Source organism: Gadus macrocephalus, chromosome 16 (genome assembly GCF_031168955.1).
Source record: "Gadus macrocephalus chromosome 16, ASM3116895v1".
In the NCBI taxonomy this organism is placed as follows: Eukaryota; Metazoa; Chordata; class Actinopteri; order Gadiformes; family Gadidae; genus Gadus; species Gadus macrocephalus.
Window position 1 is genome coordinate 2,507,721 of NC_082397.1, and position 20,500 is coordinate 2,528,220.

General features: G+C 42.9%; 1 protein-coding gene across 3 annotated transcripts in view; it reads left to right on the forward strand.

Moving 5' to 3' along the window:
• The first annotated feature begins 6,777 nt into the window (after window positions 1–6,777).
• The window catches only part of LOC132475110 (uncharacterized), a 73,732-nt gene continuing 60,009 nt past the window's right edge, over window positions 6,778–20,500 (forward strand). Inside the window, exons 1-9 of one of the 3 annotated variants that reach the window (XM_060076084.1) lie at window positions 6,778–7,170; window positions 9,996–10,286; window positions 14,436–14,708; window positions 15,475–15,573; window positions 19,099–19,128; window positions 19,722–19,796; window positions 19,899–19,940; window positions 20,171–20,220; window positions 20,313–20,365. In XM_060076084.1, coding sequence (XP_059932067.1) covers window positions 7,164–7,170; window positions 9,996–10,286; window positions 14,436–14,708; window positions 15,475–15,573; window positions 19,099–19,128; window positions 19,722–19,796; window positions 19,899–19,940; window positions 20,171–20,220; window positions 20,313–20,365 — 920 coding nt within the window. In that variant the 5' untranslated portion in view covers window positions 6,778–7,163. Of the gene's footprint in view, window positions 7,171–9,995; window positions 10,287–14,435; window positions 14,709–15,474; window positions 15,574–19,098; window positions 19,129–19,721; window positions 19,797–19,878; window positions 19,941–20,170; window positions 20,221–20,312; window positions 20,366–20,500 lie in introns of all 3 variants that reach the window. The other 2 variants (XM_060076086.1, XM_060076085.1) reach the window with 2 other exon arrangements.

Below are 20,500 nucleotides of genomic sequence, written 5' to 3' on the forward strand. Positions count from 1 at the left end.
ATAGTGTTATTTTATACTACTCGCGTTGTCAAAATATTTACCAGGAAGGAGATTTGATCTGTAATTGCGATATAGTTTTATCTGGAGACGCTTATTTGGGTGGCTACAGTGTGACAACAATTAGGCAAGGCAAGGCAACTTTATTTATATAGCACTTTTCATACACAAGGCAGACTCAAAGTGCTTCACATATAAACATTGTCATACAATAAAATAAAATAATAGGTAAGTAAAAGAAAAACATCTGCAAAAAAAAAATAGAAGTTAAAATAAAGGCAAAGTTAAAAAAGCTTTTTTAGAAAGTGCAATGTCTTTAAGATTTAGCAGAAAGCTATAGCAAACATAAAAGTCTTCAGTCTTGTTTTAAAGGTGCTCAGAGTTGGGGCAAGTCTTAAATCCTCTGGGAGTTTATTCCAGCTATTTGTTGCGTAGTAACTAAATCCTGCTTTCCCATGTTTTGTGTTTACTCTGGGGATAATTAACAGATTGGTCTCAGAGCTTCTTAGTGGTCTAAAAGGCTGATGTAGTGGAAGCATATCAGTTAAATATTTTGGGCCTAAACCATGTAGGGATTTATAGGTAAGCAACATGATTTTAAAATCAATTCTCTGACCTACAGGAAGCCAATGTAACGATTTCAGAATTGGTGTAATATGATCAAATTTTTTTGACTTTGTTAGAACTCTAGCAGCAGCATTCTGAACAAGCTGAAGCTTCCTCAGAGTTTGTTTTGGGAGACCTGTAAGGAGACCATTGCAGTAATCAAGCTTACTAGTGATAAAGGCATGTACAAGTTTTTGTAAGTCTTCGGTGGACATGAGCCCTCTAAGTCTTGCTACATTTTTAAGGTGATAATATGCCGATTTTGTAACTGATTTGATGTGACTGTCAAAATGTAAATCTGAATCCATGATAACCCCTAGATTTCTGGCTTTGATTGAGGTTTTCAGGGACAGAGAGTGAAGGTGTTGGGTTACTTTAAGCCTTTCCGTTTTAGAACCAAATACAATTATCTCTGTTTTGTCCTCATTGAGTTGAAGGAAATTTCGGCACATCCATTCCTTCACTTGCTCAATGCACTGGCACAGCAGATCTATGGGCCGATAGTCATTTGGTGATAGCGATACATAGATTTGCGTGTCATCAGCATAGCAATGATGGTCAATATTGTTATTTTGCATGATTTGCCCTAGTGGGAGCATGTAGATGTTGAATAAAGAGAGTCCTAAGATCGAACCTTGTGGGACTCCACATGTCACGTTGGTTGATTCTGATACAAAGTCGCCAATGGAAACAAAGTAGTTCCTATTTTGTAGGTAGGACCTGAACCAATTTAAGACAGTGCCTGAAAGCCCCACCCAGTTTTCTAACCTTTCCAGAAGTAATGTATGGTCTACAGTGTCGAATGCAGCACTGAGGTGGAGTAGATAAAACCTGTTGGTCTGCATGCATGAAAAACGTCATGAAAGAGAATATTCTAACCAATGAAAAACAACGCAAGATAAAGGAAGTTGGTGAGGTCAAAACAAAGCAGATTGAAATTGGTTTATAATGCATCTGAACAAATGTACATAGCCCAAGCTGACCCAGAACTATGGCAGGTAAGCCGTGTTTGTCATAAAACTATCTTGGGATTTTGCAACATTTTGGTGCACCCTATTACGCTACTGTAGACTATGATATTATATGCACATTGGTTTCATAATAATGGAGAATGATCAGTGTCAGAGTTTTTTTGTAGAGTAAATTGGTCGGGCTATACTATGCTATTGTAATGGAAAACTACAAACTGTGTAAAGTTCAGATCCACTTGTGTTCTGTAGATTCCTGATATCTTCAGGGTCTGTGTATGTCCACAACAAACACTTTAACGACCAGTCCGTGTCGACACGACGTCGGCATCGACCATTAAAGCAAATCAACTCTTAGACATGTTGCTTCAACAAGACCAAACTCGTGTTAACACGTAATATTTAGATTTAGATTAGACACGTTAATGTCGGGTAGATAATCACACATCAAACTTCTAATTTTGGCGGTTCAAAGGTCCCATGGCATGCGACTTTGTGAATGCTTTAATATAGATATTAGTGGTCCCCAAACACAGTATTTGAAGACGTTCCCGAAATTCAGCCGTGGTGCAGAATTACAGCCACTATGAGCCGGTCGTACATTGAGCTTTCCCCAAATGCGCCGTTTTGGTGTCTGTAGCTTTAATGCAAATGCGGAGGAGAGAGGAGGGTCAAGGAGGAGGGTTGGGGTGTGGCCCTGAGCAGCTTGCAGCCACAAAAAACGTTGGTGCGGAGGGATGGCGGAGGGATGATGTGTTTGTGATGCGGTTGCGGATAAAATAATATTACATCCGCGCATCACTCTCTCTCTCTCTCAGACACACGCACGCGCACACGTGCTTGTGTGTGTAAGGCAGTTTATTCCACTTGACAAGGAACCTGAACCGAGTTATCAGCGTCTTTGGCCCGACCAAGACCCCAGATCACCACAGGAGGCCTACACACTCACGACCAACGGAGTCGTTCATTTTGATCTTTGTATTTAGGCCTGCTGACAGATCTTTGAACAAACATACTCCACATGAGAGCTCCTGCAGAGTTTCCGACCCAGTTATCAAAGGTCTCCTGGTTGACCTTCATGATCATGACGTGTTCAGTGATGAGGAAAATAAGTCTGTGATTCAGGACCAGACAAACACAACAGACCGGGCACGTTGTCTGCTCGAAACGGTGATCGGGAAAGGGGAGAATCCAAGTCGGATAATGATCGATAGCATGAAGAAGAGGGAAAGACACTTTTGCATCACCCTGGGTCTAATCTCTTCTGATTGCCCCGCTTAGAATGTTATGAAGAGTCTGTGTTGAGACTTGAAAAATGCCTTCTACATTTGAAGTCCATGCAACTTGATTTGCCAATTTGCACAGAACTATGATTCATGGTTATAACCAAACAATTTCACCCAACGTTTCAACAATTCACCTCCTACTCACTCCTAATTATAGTGGAAAATATTATATGATATAATTGTATTTGATATAAAATGTAGGTGTGCTTGAGCAGCCCTAAAAATAGTCTGAAATCGCCACTGCTCCTACTTGTTGTCAACATCTTTATCAGTGTTGAAATGAGATCCATAACTGCCTGGTGGGCGGAGAGGCTGAGTGGGTTAGGCTACATTGTGTGTCCAAAATCTTAATATAAACCTGTTGGTCGGCATCAGGTGTGCATACATGAAGGCTACGTGGACCCACAGCTATGGCAGGTAAGCAGGGCTCTAAATTAACTTTTTTGATCACCAGCCAATGTGGCTGGTAAGTTTCTGAAGTTACCAGCCAATCAGAATTTCCACTAGCCACATTTTTTCCCGTGCAAAAAAGACAGATTATGAGAGCCACTGAATTCATTTGATCATTTTATTAACTAAAGCTTTAAATTCATCTTACAGTGAAGTTGGGAATGTATATCCAATTAAAATTAAATCCTAACCGCCAGAAGGTGGGGCTGGGGCCAGCGTTTTACAACTTAAAACTTTAAACAACTCTAAACATGTTTTAGTGCAGATAATGTACAAAATTACACAAATGTATTATGTACAAAGAGACAGGTTAAACATCATCAGAGGCAGAGCTCTCTGAGGACTCTGACTCAGAGCCCCCATCTACATCAGTTCCATTTTTCTTCCTCACAAAGTGTGGCCGGCGTGTGCGCACACTGTCACGGTTTTCGTCCTCAGGCTCTCCTGATGACTTCGGGCACTCTCATGATCCTTTACTGCTTCTACTTCTACTTTTTTTTTTTTATTGGTTCCTACCACGAAATTATTCGTTTTGTGTTTTTCTTTAGCATACATTCGGCAATCCTGACAGAACATTACGCTGTTTTCGTGATCATACACGAGCCACTCACGACCAGTTAGCCATTTACAGTTACATTTCCTCTTTTTTTTTTCGCGAGGTCCAATATCCTCCTCCTCCCCTACCTCTTTGGTAGGAATATCCTTTCTCTTGATGGCCGGCTGTCCCAACCATCGCCACATCTTGTTTGTGTTTGTGTCTGTATTTGTATTTGTACCGGCGTCTATCGTTTTTTCCAACCCAAGAGTGACCTACGCCCCCTCCCCTAGTACGGCAGCCTCGACGGATGCGTTCCCATAGAAACCGTGCTCACGCGTCCCGCGAAATAGATGGTAAAGTTACTCATTTATCACCGGCCAAGCCGGCTAGTGAGTTTTTTTTAATAAACGCCAAAATGAATTTTCACCCGCATTTGGCGGGTTGGCGGGTTGGCGGGTGTTAATTTAGAGCCCTGCAGGTAAGCCATGATTGTCATAAAACTACCTTTTTTCGAAGTAATACGAATGATAACTGTCGCCAAAGTTTTTGGGCCTTCTAAAGTGGTTGGTCTACACTATAGTATTGAAATGGAAAATTACTAAATCCTCACCACATGAATTAACTATGTTAACTCTGTTTTGGGACTTTTCAGATTGCATAACATTTTACGCGGTGTTCATATTAACATGTTGCTGCTTGTGTGGGCTTTGTTAAAGATCCCATGCCATGCTATTTTATGGATGCTTTAATATAGGTATTAGTGGGCCACAAACACAGTATTCAAAGACGTCCCCGAAATTCAGCCGTGGTGCAGAGTTACAGCCACTCCGAACCAGTCGCACATTGAGCTTCCCCCAAACGCGCTGTTTCGGTGGGCGTGTCAAGGCAGGTCAAGGAGGGGGGTGGGGGTGTGGCCCTGAGCAGCTTGTAGCCACAGTACCATGCGCTCTGGTTACGGTGGGCGTGTCAAGGCAGGTCAAGGAGGAGGGTGGGGGTGTGGCCCTGAGCAGCTTGTAGCCACAGTACCATGCGCTCTGGTTACGGTGGGCGTGTCAAGGCAGGTCAAGGAGGGGGGTGGGGGTGTGGCCCTGAGCAGCTTGTAGCCACAGTACCATGCGCTCTGTTTACGGTGGATGTATCGCAATGGCTCGTAGAAACCCATATTATACATAGATATCTATATAATATATATTATCACCTGGCCCTGAGCAGCTTGTAGCCACGGTACCATGCGCTCTGTTTACGGTGGATGTATCACAATGGCTCTTAGAAACCCATATTATACATAGAAATCTATATCATATAATATATATTATCACCTGGCCCTGAGCAGCTTGTAGCCACGGTACCATGCGCTCTGTTTACGGTGGCTGTATCGCAATGGCTCTTAGAAACCCATATTATACAGAGATATCTATATCATATAATATATAATATATATTATCACGGCCAAAAGCTGTGTGAGCCTCCAGACGATAGGCTATTATGAATCTCAAACGACCGCGTCTTCTTCAGATTGATGTGGAAGTGGAAGAACCAGAGACGTCTGAGAACCCGACGAAGTCCTTTGTGATTCATTATATCGTCTGGAGGTGCACACAGCTTTTGGCCGTGATAATATGTATTATTTGATATAGATATCTATGTATTATATGATATTATTTAGATGTAGAGCCCCAGGACTGTAACGCAAGTGTTGTACACTTCCTTGTTATTTGGATAACCGTTCTGCTGTTGGTGTGACGGCGCATAACACGTCGGACTCTCGTCTCTGGTATTTCTACAACGAGACTCGTAGTGGGGGTTATCTCAGCCATGTTTGAGAATGAATTGGGGGAAAGGAACTTTGGCTTTGACTCCCTGAAGTACATGAACCACGACATGGAGGAGAAGGGGATTGTTGGCCGCGAATGTATCCCGCTTGAGCCCTGCTTCCCGCCGCCTCGGCAGCGGTCAGCGCTAATCACCGCCTCCTGAAGCCGAGGCGGTGGTCCATCGGCAGCGAGGCTCCGGCAGGAGACGACCGCGGTCAACAATCCCTTTCTCCTCCATGTCGTGGTTCATGCCTAATTCAGGGAGTCAAAGCCAAAGTTCCTTTCCCCCAATTCATTCTCAACCATGGCTGAGATAACCCCCACTACGAGTCTCGTTGTAGAAATACCGGAGACGAGAGTCCGACGTGTTATGCGCCATCACACCAACAGCAGTTGGTGTGATGGTTTTCCAAATAACAAGGAAGTGTACAACACTTGCGTTACAGTCCCTGGAGCTCTATATCTAAATAATATCATATAATACATAGATATCTATATCAAATAATACATATTATCACGGCCAAAAGCTGTGTGCACGTCCAGACGATATAATGAATCACAAAGGACTTCGTCGGGTTCTCCGACGTCTCTGGTTCTTCCACTTCCACATCAATCTGTAGTAGACAGAACCGCGCGCTGCCTGCTGCCGGCGCGAGGCACCACCGCCCGGCTGCCCGCTGCCGGGCGGTGGTGCTTCGCGGCGGTGGTGCCTCGCGGCAACCGGCGGCAGTCAGCATGTCGCAGTTCATGTACTTCGATGTCGTTCTGTCATTGCATTCAAAATTCTGTAACTAGCCTGTTACTACGAACTAAGCAACTACCGTACACGTATTAGCATTTAGCACTAGCTCAATCACGACTCCTTCAGAATTCTTGTGGGGGGTTACGAACCAACCAAGTGGGCAGGGCCATGAATAATAGTTTGACAACGCTACGTCACAGTGTCACCTTATCCAGATCGGCTAATTTCTTCTGCCTTTTTCCTTTCATTGCCTATTGCATTCAGCAGACAAACTGCATAGATTTCAAACTTACCACAGCTCACAAACTTATTCAGACCTATGTTATTTAACAAACAATAGGAAAAATGTGATTTTAATGGCATGGGCTCTTTAATAAAACTATCAGTAGGAAGCCTGTTTCTGGTAGAACTACATTGACAATGTTTTACCTTTGGACAAAAGTAATGGGCCTACGATACGAAATAGTGTTATTTTATACTGCTACGCGTTGTCAAAATATTTACCAGGAAGGAAATTCGATCTATAACTGCGGTATAGTTTTATTTGGAGAGGCTTATTTGGGTGGCTACAGTGTGACAACAATTAGGTGGAGTAGATAAAACCTGTTGGCCTGCATGCATGAAACGCGTCATGAAAGAGAATATTCTAACCAATGAAAAACAACGCAAGATAAAGGAAGTAGGTGAGGTCAAAACAAAGCAGATTCAAATTGGGTTATATGCATCTGAACAAATGTACATAGCCCAAGCTGACCCAGAACTATGGCAGGTAAGCCGTGTTTGTCATAAAACTATCTTGGGACTTTGTAAAATTTTGGTGCACCCTATTACGCTACTGTAGCCTATGATATTATATGCACATTTGTAGATTAAATTGGTCGGGCTATACTATGCTATTGTAATGGAAAATTACAAACTGTGTAAAGTTCATATCCACTTGTGTTCTGTAGATTCCTGATATCTTCAGGGTCTGTGTATGTCCACAACTAACACTTTAACGACCAGTCCGCGTTGATACGACGTCGGCATTGACCATTAAAGCGAATAAACTTTTAGATATGTTGCTTTAACAAGACCAAACTCGTGTTAACACGCAATATTTAGATTCAGATTAGACACGTTAATGTCGGGTAGATAATCAGAAATCAAACCTCTCATTTTGGCGGTTAAAAGGTCCCATGGCATGCAACTTTGTGAATGCTTTAATATAGATATTAGTGGGCCCCAAACACAGTATTTGAAGACGTTCCCGAAATTCAGCCGTGGTGCAGAATTACAGCCACTACGAGTGGCTGTAAAAGCTCAATGTGCCAGTCGCACATTGAGCTTTCCCCAAACGCGCCGTTTGGGTGTCTGTAGCTTTAATGCAAATGAGGAGGAGAGCGGAGGGTCAAGGAGGAGGGTGGGGGTGTGGCCCTGAGCAGCTTGCAGCCACGGTACCATGCGCTCTGTTTACAGTGGATGTATCGCAATGGCGTGGCGCAAACAGTCTTTAGCCGTGTTCTGTAAATATTCTAGAACACACGGGAGTCCTGGAGCACTATATCTAAATAATATCATATTATACATAGATATCTATATCATATAATATATATTATCACGGCCAAAAGCTGTGTTAGTCTCCAGACGATATTATGAATCTCAAACGAATGTGTCAGGTTCTCCGACGTCTCTGGTTCTTCCACGTCCACATCAATCTGAAGTAGACTGAACCACGACATTGAGGAGAAAGGGATTGTTGCCTGCAGTTGTCTCGCGCCGGAGCCTCGCTGCCGAGGGACCGCGGACCGCCTCGGCAGCGGTCAGTGCTTGGGCACCACCGCCTCCTGCAGCGCCGAGGCGGTGGTCCCTCGGCAGCGGGAAGCGGGGCTCAAGCGGAAGACATTCGTGGGCAACAATCCCTTTCTCCTCCATGTCGTGGTTCATGTACTTCAGGGAGTCAAAGCCAAAGTCCCTTTCCCCCAATTCCTTCTCAACCATGGCTGAGATAACCCCCACTACGAGTCTCGTTGTGGAAATACCAGAGTCCGACGTGTTATGCGCCATAACACCAACAGCAGAACGGTTATCCAAATAACTAGGAAGTGTACAACACTTGTGTTACAGTCCTGGAGCTCTATATCTAAATAATATCATATAATACCTAGATATCTATATCCTATAATACATATTATCAGAAGCTGTGTGCGCCTCCAGACGTTATTTGAATAACAAACGACTGCATCGGGTTCTCCGACGTCTCTGGTTCTTCCACTTTCACATCAACCTGAAGTAGACTGAACCTCACACTTCCCGCTGCCCGCTGCCGGGCGGTGGTGCCTCGCGGCAACCGGCAGCATTCAGCATGTCGCAGTTCATGTACTTCAGGGAGTCAAGGCCAAAGTTTCTTTCCCCCAAATCCTTCTGAACCATGGCTGAGATAACCCCAGCTACAGTCTCGTTGTGGAAATACAAGAGACGTCAAAGAACCGATGTGTTATGCGCCATAATACCAACAGCAAACACTTGCGTTACACTGTGTGTAATCACACACACACCATGTGGCGCTCGCACGGTCGTAGCTCATTGTCTAATTGGCGGGCCAAATTCTCTGGGCGGGCAAGGCAGAGAGGGGAGGTAGCTTGTTCCCTTATGACAACATATGGGACCACATTCCAAATCAGTGCACCTGAGCTTCCAATTTTTCAAAGGCGAGCAGAACACCTAGTGCTCGTTTTACACCGATAGCCAGTTTTAGCCACTGGGGGACGATAGGCAGGCTAGGGAAACTCATATTAATGTTAGAAAACCTCATGAAGTGAGATTTTCATGCAATGGGACCTTTAACGTTTTAATAGGCGACACAGCCAACTAGTTGTTCCATTCTTATTTAATATGGTTTTTAGAAACATTACAGCATTAAGCCAACAATTTATCTCTACTTGTCAAAGCTGGTTGGATTGTTTCCTCCTGGTCCGATGTTGCTGGTCTCATACATTCTCTAAATGGGAGGCTTCATAAGATATTATGGGAACTTTTTTAAACTTCACCATCCCCCGCTGTACATTTAAATTGGCTTCTTCTAAACCCGAGGCTGTTGTTTAATCATTTCCTCTACGGTCAGTGTTGCCAGATTGAGCGGGTACATACAATTTGGGCTGGTTTTTAAAAAAACTGGCATGATTATTATAATATTTTTTTACAAAAATCAATCAATACCAATAGACGTGAGGTTGAGTTGACCTTTCGATTGTACCCAATAGAGTAAGTATTGGGGGTGGGGGATGGGCATCTGTCCAATAGTAATTAGGGGCGGTATTTAGGGAGGGCCATCAGACCTGTCTCTCAAACCTCTGCACCAGTCTTAAGCAGATTTGATTAATGATGTATTAGTGGAGCTGGCGTGGACTGAACATTGTTCTGCCGTTTATGTCCTTTAAGGTAAGAGGATTTCAAGTAGAATTTCTACTTAAATAAAGATAATTAGGTTTGTAGCCTCACCTTAACCCCTCAAAACCATTTCTAAAGTGGTAATATCTACATTTTGGTTGACTTGTACATCATCTCGAATAGGTTGAACTTGACCTGCCTGTGTGTGGCATGTGTTTTTTCCAGCCAGAGACTATAAAGCAAGCTCCCCAGGGCCGGATCTGTCTGATAAGCAGCTCCAGGATGTTGCAAAAACTCTGGGACAGGAGTGGGAGCAGGCGGCCATCCACCTGGGGCTGAAGAACGAAGATCTGGACGAGATCAAGAACGAAGAGATAGCTGAGTTCATGCGGAAATACAAGATGTTGCAGCGGTGGAAATCCCGAAGACCACAAGGAAAGACCACAGCACAGGACCTGCTGAGAGGTCTGGAAGACCTGGAGGACCTACCGGTCGAGACTCGTCGGTTGTTGACGGGTAACGTACTTCACCCACACACAGGGGTGGGGCGGGGGGTATTTTAGATGTGGTTCCGTAGTGTATATGGCTTTATTTAGTGGGAGTCTTTGTAATATATGTTTGTAGTTTAGCCTAACCCAGCCACTTCAGGGGGCATGCCAGCTCAACTAGGTGCCGGTCCCAAGCCTGGATTAAAGGGGAGGGTTGGCATCAGGGTTTGTGTGTGTGTGTGTGTGTGTGTGTTTGTGGGGGGCGTGACCCATTTCTTCCCCAGGGCCCTTCGTTAAGTTGCTCCGTTTCGTAAAGGTACACTTTTTGGAAGTATTTAATGTGTCCGCTCTCACTGATTCCCGTTAACTCATTGCATGGCTTAAGGTACGTGGTTTTAAAGAGTTGCACAGTTGGTATACACATTCAAGAGACCGAAAAGACTGAATAGGTGTGCGTTGTTGAATGTGTTGGGCCGGTCTGGTCCAAAATGCCCGGGCCGATTCTTTTTGTCCCAGTCCGCCCCTGCTGTCATTACCTATAGTGACGCGTCTGGTTGTCACTATTATGCTCACTATTGAGTTTTTTGCCAATCCCGCACTTGTGGTCAATCTTTGTAAAGGTTATGATTGTAAATGCATTTGGCCTTCTGCATTCTTGTCTGTACTTGTGTTCTTGGGTCTTTGTGATACGTCATCTTTTGCGGACCAAGGACCATGCCAATACACAAGTTAGCATTTTGCAATGAACGGTCAAAAGTTATCTTGACACGCCCATTTTACCCAGGGTGCACCAGCTGGTATCTTGTAGGAACTTGGCAGCACAGATTTAATTTTAAGCGGCATGTTCTTTTACAATTATCGTATGCATTCCAATTGATTTTGGCATGTCTGACATGTCATGACATTCAGAACATGTCAGGAATCAATCTGCTGGTCTCATGACGTCAGGCAGTAGGGAACAGGGGAGTTTGTCCATGTCACAGCAGCCTCAGCTCGAACTGTGGGAGAGAGAGCACAGGTTACAGAGCACACAACAGCATTTGTATTTTGCTATTCGCAGCATGTGACAAATACCAGAGCTAGTATGTAAATATAAGAATATGTATACATCCCACAGAATTCCACAGTCTGCTTTAACAGATCCTCTCAATGGCTCAACAAGGAGCTCCACTCATTTAAGTGGAGGCTGTCGTCTGGAGCGTCAAAGTAAGAGAAGTGGTCTGACGGTACATACAGATGTTTCAGCAGCACCAACAGGACTTTAAAAATGCACACAACTGCCACTATTCCAACAGTATCAATAACGGAAGGGGAATGACAAGAGTACTGTTCTCTACAGAAAACAGGCTCTTCTGACCTTCTAACTCTGTGGCCATCTCCTCTCCCGTTATGTGTAATAAATACATCATTTTTTCTCCGAAACAAACTTGACAGAACCAATGTCAATATAGTTTCCTCCCCCCCGGTACACCTAGGGGTCAGCCTCTCTTCCAACATAGATAAAGCTTATGGGCCCTATTTTAACGGTCTGAAACGCAAGTGGGAAGCGCAAAGCGCAAGTAGCTTTGTGGGCGGTTCTACGGCGCTATCGCTATTTTACAGGCGGATAAATGACACTTGCGTCGCGGCGCAAGTGTCAAAAGGGTTGGTCTGAAGCAGCCTAATTACCCGTAGGTGTGGTTTGGGCGTAACGTCCAACAAACCAATGAGAGTGCCAGCTCCCATCCCCTTTAAGAGCCATGAGCGCATTTGAATCGGACGAGTTGATATTTTGACAGCGCGTCTGCAGTCTCCGATGAGACAGATGCACATGAATTTCAAACTGCAAATGGCTCAGTTTATTGCCAAATAATATGGCCTAATTCACACATGGAATAAGGGGTTTTCTTCCACAACTTCAGAAATACTGAGTCTTCAAATAAATTTCGCCAAAGAAAACGTATATGATATAACATATGATATGCGGTAACTGTGGTTCTATTTAATGATATACGCAATACATTATAAACATTGTTTCTTATCAGTATTGTATGCTATCCTAATATGCATGTGTCCCCGCGGTAATAGACATTGCCATTGATTGTATTATGCGTTACGTGTTTAGTTTGCGTGTGTTTAAACAGAGCACACACGCGCGCCCGCATTCATTCATTCTTTTTAACACTCACTCGCGGTAAAACCATGTTTTTCACGATCAAATACTCATCAATCCTAAAAGTTATGGGCATGTAGGCCTACACGATGTCTGTGTCAAGAAAATATGTTTTTGCTGTACGGTGTTTGCAGATGCATTGATTTAAAAGTACAACTTATTACCGCTGCATCAGCTGTTCTTTCCCAAATAATTTACCAAGAATGTGCGGCTAGGTAGATGAGAGAAGCAAAGTGTATGCGCGAGGTGCACAAGCAATCCGTATGCATCGCATGCGCATGTATGCATCCGCCCTTAAAATAGCATCTGAACAACGCGCCACTGACTTTAAACCAGGTATTTCCTGGTCAGTAGCGCAATGGTTTTCAGAAACGTCAAAATACCGTTTGCGCCAGAACACGCCTCCTCCTTCCTCCGAACCGCCCCTTGGGACGCAAGATCATTCCCTAATTTACCGGCGAGTGGCGCAGGTGGCAAAAGAGCGCTCTGCGCCAGTTGTAAACTAGCAACGACACATGCGCCAGTGACTAAGTCACTTGCGCCGGATGCAAGATAGGGCCCTATGTGTCAAAGCTAGTTAGCCAGATGAGGCTCACTAACACTAACGGAGATTAATCGAGATTTAAAACACTTAGACTAATTCAAGAGAGAGAGTGCAAAAGAAATCGAGGGGTCCGGAGCAAGAATTGACAAAAGACTTTATCGTGCAGAAAAACAACAACGACAACAGCCTGAGTAGGTTTGCAAAGTCACTGCTTGAACTTCGGTCCCAGCCCTCCTTTATACACATACAGGAACTTCTTTAATACAATGGAGGTTCCCTTTGTCCCTAATGAGGTTTCCGCCTAGTCTCTTCGTCTCAGCGTGTTATCAACCGTGCCCCGGTCTGAGGTCCGCAGGGATTAGCCTTGTTAGTCAAAATGACCCAAAGCTGAAAGGTGGAGGTCAACATGACTTGACCCCGCAGTTCCCAGGAGATTTCTGTGCGCCCACCATCTGGTGTGAACCCAGACTCAGGCGTCATGTGCTTTCCACTATTTAAAATATTAAGCCTATTAATAATCATGGTTTACTATAGAATATACTCACTAATTTCTACCACAACACATGCTCTCTTGACCCACTCCTAACGCACAAGAGTCCGCAACCTGGGAGTGATACTGGTCAGAAAACTGTCCCTCGAGGCACACATCAAGAACATCACCAGAGTTAACTTCTTCAACCTCAGGAACAAAACCAATCACCTGTTGAGCCGACCTGCCAGCGTCTCATCAGTGCCTTCATCCCGTCTGGAACACTGCAATGCCCTCCTTGTGGGGAATCTGCTGCAAGAAAAAAGACATTGTGTGGCAGTGTTGTGGTGTTTTCTGGTTGTGGAACACACTTCCTCAGAGAGGTGGACCCAGTGCTGAAGAAAGCCCCGCCCCTATCGGAGGCATAGTTGCATAGTTCTAGACGTGAATCCCTTGATAAGGCGGTCGCTGGGGTTGGCGGTGGGCGGGCTGTGAATACCTCGGGGGCTGCTTGCAGTCCTAGTTGTTGTTGTCGTTGTTATTATTATTATTATTATTATTATTTGTTTTATTATTATTATTATAAACGCAGGGAGCGAGGGAGCAAAGAGGGAGAGGGCGGTTCTTAGTTGTTTAGTTTCATAACCTTGCTCTCTTCTGCTCTTTCTACTCTCTCTTTAGAACTGTTCAATCTAAGAACAGCTGGTATTAAGATAAATCTACACTAACAATACATTCTGATTCCTTGTCTTACAAAAGAACATCAAATATTACGATAACTGCACCAGACAGCCAATTGTATAATGTCTCCCAAAATCTTAGATATTGTCCTCAATATGTACTTCATGTAGGCTGTGAATTAAGATGAACACACAGAAGTAGGTGATGTTGAGGAATCAGTTTGGTTTTTGTAGCATCTTGAACCAACATTACCACCACTAGTGGTAATCTGAGAATAGTTGTAACGTTTTGTTTTAATATTATTTTCCATTTCTCTTGATTTGTCTTTCAGAACTTAGAAGGATTCGCTCTGAATTAATCAACAGGTTGTCGGACGACAATGTCATCGGTCTCCTGTATTACCTTAGGATGATGGATGTGTTGAATGGCCAGGAGAAGAAGACTGTAGAGGGGAAGATGACCAGTGAAGACAGAGCATGTTGTCTCATTGATACGGTGATGAGGAAAGGGGAGAGAGCGAGTAGCCTGATGGTTGATTATCTGAAGGAGAGGCACCCTGACCTATGCTGGACCCTGGGTCTGACCCCAACTTCTGCTCGGATCAGTGAGTTTAACATGTTAATGAAGTTCCCTCATTATGTGTGTAAAGTTCTTTCAGCAACTACTTTGCTGAAGTCTCGGTGTCAATCAAAGTAATTGCTATTAAGAATAATGCACCTCTTCACCTGTAGGGGCCAGAATCACACATAAACAGCATCTTCTTTTAAGTGTGTGTGTGTGTGTGTGTGTGTGTGTGTGTGTGTGTGTGTGTGTGTGTGTGTGTGTGTGTGTGTGTGTGTGTCGTTTGATTTGGGGACTAAAATAAGACCCAGTGCAGAAGAAAGCCCCGCCCCTATCGGAGGCATAGTTGCGTCTAGGATCATGACGTGAATCCCTTGATAAGGCGGTCGCTGGGGTTGGCGGTGGGCGGGCTGTGAATACCTCGGGGGCTGCTTGCAGTCCTAGTTGTTATTATTATTATTATTATTATTATTATTATTATTATTATTATTATAAACGCAGGGAGCGAGGGAGAGGGCGATTCTTAGTTGTTTAGTTTCATAACCTTGCTCTCTTCTGCTCTTTCTACTCTCTCTTTAGAACTGTCAAATCTAAGAACAGCTGGTATTAAGATAAATCTACACTAACAACACATTCTGATTCCTTGTCTTACAAAAGAACATCAAATATTACGATAACTGCACCAGACAGCCAATTGTATAATGTCACCCAAAATCTTAGATATTGTCCGCTATATATACTTCATTTTCAGTATTTCTTGAGTGAAAATGAATTAATTTAATCTGCAAATTCTCTTATTTGTCTTTCAGGGTTTGGTAGGAGTCAGGAGTCATTCAGTAGAAAGGAGAGACCTGGTCTGATGTCCCCGTCTCTGCCCCTCGAAATGCATGAAGGCGACAGCGAGCTGGGTAAGTTTAAGTCTCCTAGGTTTAGGAGTAATAAGTAACATAACCCTCTATATCATAGTTCTTCCCTGTCAAAATACATTTTATACACACCAGATAAATACTTTATCGTATAATAACATAAGACCTAATTTAATCAATGCATACTTGATTTTAATAAACAAGGCCAAAGGTGTATGGCTTTCTGGAATATCTGTTTGGGATTCTGGGTTATCAATTCTAAACGTATGGCTTGTTTACAACATAAATAATTTGCCTGACTCACGTTTGTACTTTTTCAACATTTGATTACCTCCATGAGTCCATACATTCCATTTCTATAGCTTTAAAATGACCAAGACTGGAGAACACTTGGTCAGACATAGGTGTGTGTGTGTGTGTGTGTGTGTGTGTGTGTGTGTGTGTGTGTGTGTGTGTGTGTGTGTGTGTGTGTGTGTGTGTGTGTGTGTGTGTGTGTGTGTGTGTGTGTGGTTCTAGAGGACAAAAGAAACAAAGGGTACATCATTTCATTTTATAATACAGAAGACTGATGTCAAAGCAGCACAATGAAGCAGTCTTAACTGGCTGTTCAACTAAAAACCCTCCTGGTCTCTGATGCAATCCAACAAAAGGAAACATAAGCACGTCTATAATAAAATTCCTCATATATCAAGGCCTTATATGTAACATTTACGCATTAAATATACCTAATATATTCTGTTGAGTTGTGTTCTTTCATAATCCAAAATGTTTCCAACAATGTTCAAACCCAGAGATATTCAGAGTTTAATTTACACTAATGGTCCGTTGCGTTGGTCACATGTCAATGGCTTCATATGGCCTTACCCCCTAACTTCAGGGAAACTCACGACAATACCGTAGATGCCTAATGTGTTGATATGATAAGTCAATAGCAATCTAGCTCACTACGATGTGCTACTTGGACAAGTGGCTCAGCCAGACACCAAGCTCATGCAGTGTTTAGCACATAGACTTTACTACCTTCCAGAGATCAGCTGGTAGTAGCAGACTTCAGGCAGGACTGGATGGAACAGACATCCTTCTCTCTTTCAACGAGCAGAGAAGCAGAGACACATTCCGCCCGTCACCCTCCGTAGCGGGCGCTACATCGCCGTGGTGCGCTGTTAGTAAAATACGCAGGCGGTCCGCACACGGCCACGGGATTTATAGTCACCGCTTGTTTAGACGTAAATAGTTTTAGATCGAGTTTATCCACTAGGCGTCATCCAAATTCTTGAACATAAAATCCACAATCCATCCGCTAGTAATCTCCTTTGAAGGAAACACAGGTTAAACCATTATATGAGGACTCAAACAATATAACGGCGTCTTACTTTGAAGACTTGGTGGTTGCTCATTCTGGAGGAAGCTTTTGCCATTGGACTGAATATGTTAGTTCAATAGCAATTGCAAGAACCATAACAATATTCTGCTTTCATAGCATGTGATGAGACAAGAAATATGTAATCTCTATCTATATTTTATAATACATGAACACTACATTGATGACATTTATATCGGATAATATGCATATTAGATTACTACCGGCGTGAATGTGGATTTTCGATTTCATGTATTTGGACGCAGTAGCCTAGCAGACTAGAACGCATGCATAATCACTATCGGGAAACAGACACACTGAACATCTAGATTCTAGATGTTTAGTGTGTCTGGCTTTTTAACACATCTTTTCTTCTAGATTCTACAAGAAAAGATGTGTTAAAAAGCTGTCAAAAGGTTTGTCATAGGGTTGTGAAAAAGCGGAGTAATAAAATAAGTTATAAAATGCAACGGCGCAAAAATGAGGCATTATGTAATCAAAAATACTTAATTTTACGTCTATTTAAGTCAATAACCGTCCACAATGAGGCGTAGTTGGGACCCCTTTGGCCTCCCATTTGACTCCCAGGTTTGACTCCCCAGCACGCAATCATTCTCACATGGGAACCTGAGCGGCAATGACACAGCCCACCACCATATAGCCAATCACCACCAACCGGTCGGCCATTTCCCCACAATAGAGAAACGGCAGATATCATACACCCGACACACTAAGCTGGCAGATCTGACGTGCACCCAGGTCAAGCCTCAAGACCTTTGTGAAAAAACAGAGGAAATGCTTATAGTCGCGTTACCGCATTTTCTTGACAGCCCCAATATATATTTATTTATGTATGTATATAAATTAGAGCTGTCAAGGGATTAAAATATTTAATCGTGATTAATCGCATTAATGTCATAGTTAACTCGCGATTAATCACAAATTATTTTTCTATGCTAAATATCCCTTGATTTTTTTGTCCCATAATTCTTCTCATTTTAATTCTCTTATCAACATGGTGAAGTGCATCGGCTTGCCTTGTGCAAATTATTTTTTATTGATAACAACATTGGCATATACTGATCAAAACAGGACGCTACCAAAAAAAGAGCCTATAGTGCAATTAAACGACTGCTTTGAACAAATTTCATTTGAACATAGCAGTCAGGCTACTGCTTCTTTGTTTTGAGCCAAAGAAAAACAAACAAAAAAAAATTCTTCTTTTTGTAATAAAATAATTGCGTTAATCGCGCGATAAAAAAATTAACGCCGTTAAAATTGGTTTGCGTTAACGCCGTTAATAACGCGTTTAACTGACAGCTCTAATATAAATATAAATTAAAGTCTATCTCTTGCTTAAATAATGGAGCACTTAAAGCAGTTTGCTTATTTTATTAATTGTATTTACTCTCTTTGTATCTTCTTGGTTGACAACAATTACTGTTTGTCGCTTTGGTCAAATGCGCCGGCAAAATAAATGTAACGTAATGTCAAAAGGTGTGTTTTGTGTCATAGGTGCGCTGCCAAAACTACAGAGTTGAAGCCGACATCGTTGTAATGAATGGTTTGCTTACACAATACTAACTGCACACTGGTGCCGTTGCAGTGTCGAGCTTTGGAGGGTTCACACACACACACACACACACACACAGACGGCCGGACGGACGGACAGACAGACAGTGCATGAGCCAAGCAGTGTGTTGGCAGTGTTGTGTGTAATAGTTGCGCTGCCACCAGTCAGAGTGTTAGGTGACATTGATGTAATGAATGGTTTGCTGGCTTGATGCTGCTTCAAATTACTTCTCTGATCTGCTGTTTGCCTGGACGCATAGGGGAAGCTGCTCTGCATGCAACAGTGTGTGTCTATAAAGTTCATAGGGTTTCTACTGTTGTCCTTTGATTTAGGCCAGTGGTTTTCAAACTGTGGGGCGCGCCCCCCCTGGGGGGCGCCAGAGTTCTTCAGGAGGGGCGCGACGTAAGAAAAAAATAAACCCGAAGAAAAACCTGAAAGTCGATGGGGGGGGGGGGGGGGGGGGGGGGCTCAGCTGAATTTTTTTCTCTGAGGGGGGGCTCACTCTCTCACACTTTGGCCAATGCTGAATACAAAACCAATCACCATCACTGCTAAGTAACAAACAATGACTTCCAGAAACTTTTAACTAAACTAAAACAATCACTGCTAACTGCAAAATTTCTTGTTGTTGCAGATCTATCAAAAGTGGAAAGGTGTCATATAGGTATGTATTAGAGCTGTCAGTTAAACGCGTTATTAACGGCGTTAACGCAAACCAATTTTAACGGCGTTAAAAATGTTATCGCGCGATTAACGCAATTATTATATTTAAAAAAAATTATAATATCTATTTTTTTTTTTTTTCTTTGGCTCAAAACAAAGAAGCAGTAGCCTGACTGCTATGTTCAAATGAAATTTGTTCAAAGCAGTCGTTTAATTGCACTATAGGCTCTTTTTTTGTATCGTCCGGTTTTGATCAGTATATGCCAATGTTGTTATCAATAAAAAATCATTTGCACAAGGCAAGCCGATGCACTTCACCATGTTGATAAGAGAATTAAAATGAGAAGAATTATGGGGCAAAAAAATCAAGGGATATTTATCATAGAAAAATAATTTGTGATTAATTGCGATTAATCGTGAGTTAACTATGACATTAATGCGATTAATCACGATTAAATATTTTAATCGCTTGACAGCTCTAGTATGTATATATATGGAAATAAGCCATGGTTTGAGGTTTCAACTAAACTCCCCGTGATTGGTTGAGGAGGTGCTGTCAGACATTTCAGAGTTTGATTGATCCCCCTTTCACAGGGACGAGTCTCACAGAAGACACAGCAAGCATGTCTTTGATGGACAGGTATGAAGAGGAGGACGGTTCTGATTCTGGTAAGAGTCGTGGTTCTTCTGGTTCTTCACTCACGCTGCATACCTCCAGGCTTCTCCAAACCTCCCTCTCACCCTCCCTTCTTGTTTTGTCCTTTTTTCCAGACGCCAGTGCTGAGATTGATGAAGTTGATAAAGATGATGAAGGTGAGCAGTGTCACTCTTCCATTGAGATTTGAGTCTCAATGACGAGGTGATCTGACAACAGAAGTATTTCACTGGGGGTTAAAGAAATATATCTAGGTTCACTGAACCGGGAATGCTGCCTGCCAGTGTATCATGAGGCCAACTGTTATTGGAGGGCTTAATGTACACATTAGTCTTACACTGGACATGCTGTCAGTTTTGTTACTGACAATAAATATTTATCCTGACAGAGGAGATGCACTTCAAGTCACATTGTGAAAAATGTAAAGCAGCTGAGAAGGTGAATTTCAACAAAATATATTCCTTTACATTAAATGTAAATTACATAAATTTAGTATTGCTCTTTATGTTGTTTGCTTCTTCTTTTTAAAGAGTCCTGAGTATGTAAAGGTTACACCAACGAAGATTTCTAAGTGGAGCTTTGAGTGAGTGACATTCGGTCCTGACATCAGTCCCATGGGATTTTCAGAATAATATGGTCCCAACCACAAACAGATTCTGTTGTAATGTGTGTGTGTGTGTGTGTGTGTGTGTGTGTGTGTGTGTGTGTGTGTGTGTGT